We start from the raw sequence: 9346 nt of genomic DNA on the forward strand, positions 1-9346 counted from the left end.
GGGGAGGGGAGAGGCAGGGGAAGAGGAGGAGAGGGGGAGGAACCTGTCACAGGCCTCATTAGGCTCTGCTGCCACGCCACAAACCCACACACAGACCAGTTCGTGGGCATCCCTCCCACTGTGCCCAAACGTCCCTCTCCCGGCTTTCTGAGAGGATGGCAGCCGGAGTCCTAGCCCTCCCTGTGCTGGAGAGAACACTGGCTGAGCCAGGACGCGCTCGGTGCTTCCCTAGATGCAGCGTCTTTGGGGCGGATGCGAGAGGAGCATAAACCCTTTGTAGCCACGGAACGCGGGCCGTGGAGCAGCAGCACACGCCCAGGCTGTGAGAGGCGCCGTTTTCCTTTCCTGTGGGCTCGTCGGCATCAAGACGGAAAAAATAAACACGCTCCTCTGATAAAGCTCAGCCCATGGGGAGCCTCGCGCTGTCCCTCACGGGCAGACCCGCCAGCATCGGCCGGTGACCTGTCCCGCAGCCAGACGCCACCTGTGCCTGCTGAGCCTGGCCTGCGGCCGGAAGACGGCTCACCCATGGCCATCGGTGCCTGCGTGGGCGATGGGCCATTTGGATGTGTGGGCCCCTTATCAGCATTAAACGGCATAACATGACAATAAACATCGCCACCTCCCAGAGGTAAGGCCCACGGATTCCAAGAGGTGACTAAACAGATAAAACACACCCACCCGTGGAGGGAAATCCATAGGATGAACATCCAAGGGTCCCCCACGCAACCTCATAACCCTAAAGGCTGACGGCACCATAGCACAGCCCACCAAGGCAGACATGCCAGACACACGGGCTGTGCCAGCTCCACTCCACAGGGGCACCCACTCCTTCCCTCAGGGGCACAGCCCGGCTGCGGGCGGGAATGCGGGGCTGCCACTCAGGGGCCACACTCCACAGGACGGCACCCATGCATTGTGCACAAGGTGAGGCCGCTGCTGTCAGCTCGCTCCTCCCCCCGGGAAGGAGCCCGGAAGCCAGGCCCTGCAGACGTGCTCCTGGAGCAGCCTCACCAGGAAGCCGCAGCTTCGCACTCTCTGCCCCCCTCGCACTCCCCCACCCCAGCCATGTGCCCTGAGACACAGGGAAGGTGCACCCATGGGTGTCAATCACCTGGGGACGGGCATGGCTGGCAGAGCGGGTGTGGCCACTGCAAGCCTGAGGACCAGCGTGAACAGTAACCCCCTCAGCAAAGGGCTTCCCTCTCAGGCCCCAGCTCTTGCTGTGCTTGGCTTTTGGCTCCTGGGCCCCCTTGTCTGCTTCCTGCCTGCGTTTCCTCCACAGTCATGTGCCATGTGGACCCCACACACGATGGACGGTGGCCTGCGGGGGACACACGCTGAGCCAGCTGGTGCTGGGCTGGACCCGGCTCCCACAGGGACAGGACCCCCTGGACACGGGCTCTGATTCTCGCTCTGCTGAAGCCCAGCCGCGCTGCTATAACGGGACGAAGGGAGCAGGGTGGGGGGGGGGCTGTGGAAACCCAGGGGGAATTCCTCGGAAATACAGCTTCTACCTGTCTCATCCTCCCTGGGGGCCTCTGAAATACTGGTTCCAGTGGCACCCCAAGAACCCCACTTCCACGAGCAATGGGTGATGAGCACCTCTCCTATCCTGTAACAAAAAGACGACACATCACCCAATATGCCAAGAAACTGAACAACAATCGAATGTTTGGGAAATATTCAATCAGGATATTTTCACATGGGTTGTGTCTATAGAATACTAACATTTTCACACGAAGAGCAAATGCTCCTATGCAAAGAGGCAAGAGCCAAAAGCACAGAACCCAGAATGGAACACAGCGTTCAGGAGCCCCGGCTAGACAGAGACGCATGAGACCAGTCTCAGGGGCAAACCCCAACCCCTGCTGACCTGGTCGCTGACCCCGAGAGGCAGGCAGGTGCAGGAAACAGGGCCACTGTGCCAGCGGGAGCCTGGAGGTCAGGGGTGCAGTCCAACAAAGCACCGAACCCGGCCCTCCCACTGGACCAGTCGGTGTGGGAGGACGGGGAACAGGAAGGGCATCACCCCAGTGTGAAGGGGGTCGCCTGAGAAGACCGAGCCCGGCCCTGGGTGTCTGTCAGTCAGGTTTCCTAACATCCTCTTTGGGAAACCCCTCCAGGAGGTGCTGGGCTGACTGCCCCCTCGGAGGGCCTGCAGGCTGCGCTCCTGCTGTGACATGCGCTTCCCAGAGGCAATCCCCACCGGCACAGCCGCCAGGCAATGAGCACAGGGAGTGACTGTTTTCAGACTCCCCGGCGCCTCCGCAACGGGACTGGCACCAGCAGAAACAGAGGGTCTGGAAGCCCACATTTCCCTTCGAGCCCTGGGCTCTGGCCGGCCCCTGGCCAGCAAGCACCCTTGCCTTGCCCTCCTCCTTTCCCTTAACAGTAAACGATGATGGGGTCCAGTCTTTCCTAAGATGCACTTGAGAATCAGTTCTCCCATCTTCTCTAGCAAGGCCTTCTCAACCAATAAACCTTTGCCTGCTCCAAACGCTGACTCACTGAATACGTATTGGCCTTTTTTTTCTTTTTTCTTTTTTTTTTTTTTGAAGCATCAGGTACACGAACCTTGGGCCTGTAACGGAGCCAGTTAGGAGTCAAAACTACTACGTTATTTAGTCATCTATACACTTGGCAATTACTGAACTCAAACCTACCCCAAAATGCATACCTGCCCTCATTATAAACAGTTAAAAGCATTGCTGCTTGCAGGATCTGAGGAAGAATTCCAAGGGCCCAACATACTAAACATATCAACAGCCTCGCAAAGTAAGCTGCTTCAGGAAAAGACAGAAGAACGAGTCCCAGTGATCCTACGCACAAACCAGCCGGGTGTCAGGATGGAAAACGCATCTGTCAGAAAGCAAGCAGCTCAAACTGACACATGTTCCGAAGGAACAAAGTTCTACCACAGACAGAACCAGTGGAACTGCTGAGTCGGCCGTGAACCAGGCCCTGTGGCTTCGGGGGCGACAGCGGCAGCCGAGCGAGTCAACGCAGCTGCAGTTCAGGTTCTTACCACTTACTCAGCGTGCGCCGCAGTTACTAAGCCCGACTTTGTCCATGTTCACGTCCTCGTCAATCAAATGGAAAGACGGATGATGCACATGGATCTGGGAAAGATGAACTGAGGTCCCAGAACCCATCAAGCACATGTGGGTGCTCACTGTGGGAAGTGGGCCCCTGTGGTCCACCCCAACATGGCCGGCTTTTGATGGAACCAGCTGCTGAGTATCCCCAGGGTGCACAGAATGTGGGGAGGAGGGGAGAGGATGTACGAACAAAGAACTGTGCACGTGGGCCAGCATCATGGAGGAAACTCCCTAGGTGCCTGCCTCAACTCGACAGGGGGAGGAGGAGGCATCTGGAAAAAGCCTCAGCCCATCCTCTTAAATGGCCCAATGGGAGAGAGCAGACCTAGGCGACCTATGAGGGAACAGGTGACCATGGTGCTCAGCCAATGAAGAACCAGAGGAGGGACGGAGTAAATGGGTTGTGCTCGCTGCCCCAAGTGTTTCTGCACAACAGGACGGACACCCACTCTCGAGAGTGCATTAAAGTCTCGTTTTTGCCGTAATTCTGTCTCTGAGTCTGTTATTTTAATTTGGACAGGTGCGCATTTCTCACATGATGACGTCACAATGCCTTAATAAATGTAGTTACTATCATCATCTTTATTTTACACTCACAGAAAGTCCTCCATGAGCCAAGAGCAGACAACAAAAACAACAGACTGGCTGGCACCAAGGACTGGCACCCGGAACAGGAATCTGCCATATTCTCAGTGTCCAAAGGAACAGGCAGGCTCAAGCCAAGCTCAAGACCAGGAGACACCTCACTGCACATGAGCTGTGCGGCAGCCAGAGGCCATGCAAAGGCCTCGATGTAACCAACGGCCCGCCGGAGAGATCACAGCCTTGCTGCTCCAGCCCCGGGACGGCGGCAGGTCTCCGGGAAGCAGCCGACAGCACAACTTCCTCTTCACGTCCAAGCCCCTTCCCCGAAGTGTGGCTGCAGGCCAGCTGGCAGGGAGCAACCTGCCAACAGGGGCCTGAGGGCCAGGGCTGCGGCTCCGCTGACCGCCGTGTTTCAGGAGCGGCCTGTGCTCACGGGGACGTGCGTGCTCACAGGGACTCGTCAGGTGCAGACCGGCCTCCGGGGCCAGGCGGGAGCTGAGAAATGGTGGTCAGCGGGCTGGTGTCCTCACCAAGGCTCAGTCACGAGCTAGGAGCTGATCCCTTCATCGCCCCAGTTCAGGCCAGGCACCTCCTCTAAGAACGATGTGGCCTCTCCACTTAGATGCAGAATTGGAACAAAACTCAGGCCCTGGGCTGCCAGGGGCCTTTGGGAAAACAAATTCTTCTCTAAGATGTCACTCCCAAATCTCTAACCACGGATCCTGTTCCAGCCCTGCCCACCGCAGGTCAGCCGCGAGGACATAACAATATTGCCTTACAGTTCTCTGCGCCCGCACTGGTCCCAGGAGGGTTATGGTATCTCTAACCGTATTACTTCCCTTTGTCAATTTTCTCTGAGCACAGGGCCAGCCAAGCCAGCAGGACAATGTCACATTCTAATTCAAACCAGAGCCCGGCCGTGTGTCCGGCCAGGGAGTCAGCCGACCCAGGGCCACCAAACCCTGCAGCCAAAGAGGCGCTTCCTGAAAGGCTGTCCGTGGAGAGCCTGCCCCCCTCCTCTGTGCCCACCGTGCGCTGAGGAGGGAAAGGGCATTGGGCACAGGGCACTTCCACAGAACAGCTCACTTCCAGGACCTGGAGCCCAGAGCCTCCCAGCATCTCAGCAGCCGCAGCCAACAATCTGTAAGAAAGCTACTGACTGCAGCTCCTCCTCATCCGTCTTCTTCCAATAAACGTGAAGTGGCACCTACTAAGTGCCAAGCTCTGGTAAAACTACATTTCATGGTGGGGACACAGTGAGTCATCATACAGCAGCAGCCAGTACCAACGGCAGACGCGTGATCGTCTGAGCCACGAGACCCAGACGGGATCCGGCTGGGAAGCAGAGCAGCCCCGGGGAAGGGAGTGCGGGGCAGCGTGGCCCTGAGACAGGTGTGTGGCAGGAACGAAGCACATGCGGGGCCCCTCTGGCTGCAGCGGAGGGCACATCCCTACTCAGCAGGGGACGAGAACAGGGGAGGCTGGGCTCACCTACCAATCACCAGTGCGGGCAGGCAGGCACGCCTCTTCCAGCTGCAGTGTCTCATTAGAACAGGAATCACAATGGCGTTGGCAAGAAGTGATCAGTGTGCCTGCCACTGAGACTGGCAGTGACTGGCTGAGACTGGCTGTGTCTAGATAACACTGGCTGTGACTGGCTGATTCTGGCTGTGACTGGCTGATTCTGGCTGAGACTGGCTGATTCTGGCTGTGACTGGCCGAGGCTGCGGAGCTGCTGGGGAGGAGGCTGCCAGCACCCAGCCCTTTTCTGAGACCCACCAAGGAGATGAGGGAGGAGGCGCCCTTACCAGCGGTCTTCCCCTTGTAGAAAACCTTCATGTCCATCAGCCCCGGGAGCTGGCTGGCCAGCAGCTCCACCTGCGACCCGCCCTGCTTGGATGCTCGGAAGATGCTGAGCTGTGACCAGTCGTTCCAGTAGAGGTCGTTCTGAAAAGAAAACGGCGGCTCTTCAGTGTGACTCGGGCTTCCCTCTGGGCCTCGGCGAGAAGTAGAGCTGCCGGGGAGGGACAGCGCCGCCACGGCCCCTCTGGACCCCACATGATGCGAGTCAGGAGATCATCCAAACCTCAGCCAATACCCACACTAAGGCACTGCCCGAAAGAAACGATTCAGTCAACACTCACATTTGCCCACGAGCCCAACCTCCCGTTTGAAATCTCCTCAATGTTGGGAGAACCTTTCATTCTACAGAGTCCACGTGGGGTGGCCCGCCCCACAGGGACAGGCTCCTCGGGGGCCACACAGAGGCTGGGGCAAAGCTTCCCAGAGACGCGGGCCGGAGCTGAAACCAGGCACCGGGCACCTGTCTGCATCCCTCTGAATGGGCTGAAACAAACAGCCTCAAATTCGGAAATGAGTCTCTTCCAGAGGTTAGACTAGCCTCCCTGCAAAAACCCAGCCCGTTCATCATGCAGGGGACAGGGCGTGCGTGAGGGAGCCCCACCTTGAAGACCGCGATGGCATAGGGGTGCGGGAGGCCGCCCAGGAGGACTGAGCGCTGCTGGCCGCGGAGGGAGACCCGCTCGATGCAGTCCAGATAGGCGTCCGTCCAGTAGACCCACTGCTCGTCCACGGAGATGCCATTGGGCCACTTGACGTCCTCTGACACGAGAGAGCGCACAGCAGAGCCGTCCATGTCGCTCCGGTAAATGCCCGGCCTCAGGTCTCCCCAGTCGGTCCAGAGCATCACCCTGTGCAACCAGAGAGCACGTGTCACCAGTTCCCACAGGACAGGGGCTCGGACCCTGCTCCCCGGGGAGGCCCTCCCACCATCACAGGGACAGGGGCTCAGACCCTGCTCCCCGGTGGAGGCCCTCCCACCAGCACAGGGACAGGGGCTCGGACCCTGCTCCCCGGGAAGGCCCTCCCACTAGCACAGGGACAGGGGCTCAGACCCTGCTCCCCGGGGAGGCCCTCCCTCCAGTGGGTTATTTCAGCCTTATTATCACAGTATGTAATCAGAATACCTAAACCGTTTCATTCATTGACCCAAAAGTTCCTTTACTGGGCGTTTTCTATGTATATAACCAAATGATACAAAGGTAACATAAAAATGATGGTCATCATAGCAAAGACTGTTCATACTAGCAAAAATAATTTTTTAAATAAAATATGTATGTATTTTTGTGTGTGTATACATATATATATTTTAATCTGTAGGAAAAGTGATACATTATGATACATACAAAAGAAAATTATGCAGCCTAAAGTCTATAGGTGCTCATATGAAACCATCTTCAAAACATAGTAAACTTTTAATATATGGCCCGGCCAGCATGACTCAGTGGTTGAGTATCGACCTATGAATCAGAAGGTCATGCTTAGATTTCCGGTCAGGGCACATGCCTGGGTTGCGGGCTCAATCTCCAGTGAGGGACATGCAGGAGGCAGCCAAGCAATGATTCTCTCTCATCACTGATGTTTTTCTCTCTCTCTCTTCCTTCCTCTCTGTAATCAATAAAAAGAAATTTAACATATGCAGAATAGTACAATACATATCTTAGTGCTCTACTTGGCAAATACATGTGTGTGTCTGAGTGATTTAAAGATATGTGCTTGTATGTGGGTTAAGAAATTCTGAAAGAGACACAACCAACCACTAACCCCCTGGAGTGAGGCGAAGAGTTAATAGTGAGAAGGAGAAACAGTATTGTCCACTTCATAAACTTCTGTTCTCTTTCAATGTTTTGAATCAAATGCATAAGGTCATATATTACTTTCAGATTTTTGTTGTTGTTCATTCGCACCCGAGGATGTTTTTTAAATGTGTGGACCATGCAAGAAATGCACTGCCCATGGACACGGACAGTAGTGTGGTGAAGGCCAGGGTGGGGCAGGGGCTGGTGGGGGGGGCAGTGAGGGTAAAATGGGGGGGCATCTATAATACTCTCAACAATAAAGATAAATTTTAAAAAATAAAACAAGTGCTACAATAAATGTGTGTGTGGTATTAAAAGAAAAAGAATCCTCACACTATCCAATCAGATCTAACTATGTCTACAGAGAAGCTTTAATATTACCTTTTCTTAATATGTTTTTATTGATTTCAGAGAGGAAGGGAGAGGAAGAGAGAGAGAAACATCAATGATGAGAGAGAATCATCAATCAGCTGCCTCCTGCACGCCCCCTACTGGAGATCGAGCCTGCATGTGCCCTGACCGGGAATCGAGCTGGTTCATAGGTCGATACTCAACCACTGAGCCACGCTGGTCAGGCCTTAATGTTACCTTTTGTTGGAGAAACTCTCCACAGGTGTGGACATCTGGATGTCTAAGAAAACCGGATACTTGCTGGTGAAAAGTTACCTGACAAAGACTACGGTTTCAAACTCAGGTAACAGCTTATTACAACCACAATCCTGAGAAGCAGCTTTTGCCCAGCAATCTGCATTTCCGTGAGTCTGTCTGGTGCAGCCTCGGACTCACACCGTCTTCCACGGGGCCACACTTACCCCTCCTGGGGCACAAGGGCCAGAGCGCGGGGTCGATCGAGCACAGAGGAATTGACGATCGTGAGCCGGAAGTCACCATCAGGATGAGCGACCTGACAACATGAAGGAAGAGAAAAGGGCCCAGATGGGTCAGAGCTCCTTGCGGCCTCCTGCCGGCTCCTGCCTGCAGACAGGCCCCTCCATGCCACGCGTTCCACTCCGGCCTGGCCTGGGCAGTCTGCAGCTCTTCCTGGTCAGCGTGGCCTTTCCTCCGGCTCCGAGACGCTCCCGCTCCCGCAGAGGCACCAGCACCTGGTGCGGCGCCCAGGCATGGCGACCTGCACCGCACTCGTGTGTTTACTTACTGAAGCCGCCCGTGGCCTCAGGCTCACGGCCCACGCCCCAGGCGCCACACGGTCACAGAGCAAAGCCTCACCGTCACAGCCTTGCAGTTAAGCCTCCACAGGCTGGTCCCACATTCTCTCGCTTCTACCTCAGCTCCTACGACTTCCGCAAGGCCTGTCTCCCCACCGTTCCGAGCCCGCCTGCTTCTGCCATCTCCCTGGGCCTGTCCTCTGCTCTCTAATCAAAGCCTGTCTTTCCTTCAAACTCACCGCAGGCCCCCTCCTCTGCCACGTCTTCTGAACACCTTGCTCAGTGGGCCTCTAGTTTTACACCAGTTTGCACAAGCAGTGCCTGTGCGAGTGTGAGCACGGCTCTGCCTGCTCCCTGCTGGCCACAGAGCGCAGGCCACACACCGTTAAAGAAGAGAGAGACACGAACAAGACCAGCAGCAGCCCGGCGGTTGGCTCAATGGACAGAGCATCAGCCTGTGGACCCAAGAGTCCCGGGTTTGATTCTGGCCAAGGGCATGGACTTCGGTTGCAGGCTCCTCTCTGGCCTGGGCCTTGGTCAGGGCTTGTGCAGGAGGCAACCAATGGATGTTTCTGTCTTGCCCCCTCTCTCCCACTCTCTCCAAAAATCAAAGGAAAAATATCCTCAAGTGAGATTAACAACAAAAAAAGGGAACAGCAGCAGAGCTCCCTGTGGCAGGCCCTGGGCCTTCCATTCTCCTCTCACTGCCGCAGGCGAACTCTCCAGGGACCCTCCTCAGTCAGGGTTCAGCTCAGGTGCTGCGCCCCAAGGCTCCTCTGCCCCTCACTGTGCGCCCCCACCGCGCCTCTCCCCTCGCTGTGCGCTCCCAGCGTGC

At 56.2% G+C, this 9346-nt stretch overlaps 1 protein-coding gene across 1 annotated transcript in view; it reads right to left on the minus strand.

The window, feature by feature from the left end:
* SORL1 (sortilin-related receptor, L(DLR class) A repeats containing) overlaps positions 1-9346 on the minus strand; it is a 127417-nt gene that overhangs the window by 62257 nt on the left and 55814 nt on the right. The window contains exons 19-21 of the mRNA XM_015563866.1: positions 8158-8249; positions 6151-6397; positions 5495-5633 (exon numbers count right to left, since the gene is read on the minus strand). Of these exons, the coding sequence (XP_015419352.1) occupies positions 5495-5633; positions 6151-6397; positions 8158-8249 (478 nt within the window). The remainder of the gene's footprint in view (positions 1-5494; positions 5634-6150; positions 6398-8157; positions 8250-9346) is intronic.

This window comes from Myotis davidii, unplaced genomic scaffold (genome assembly GCF_000327345.1).
Source record: "Myotis davidii unplaced genomic scaffold, ASM32734v1 scaffold799, whole genome shotgun sequence".
Taxonomy (NCBI): Eukaryota; Metazoa; Chordata; class Mammalia; order Chiroptera; family Vespertilionidae; genus Myotis; species Myotis davidii.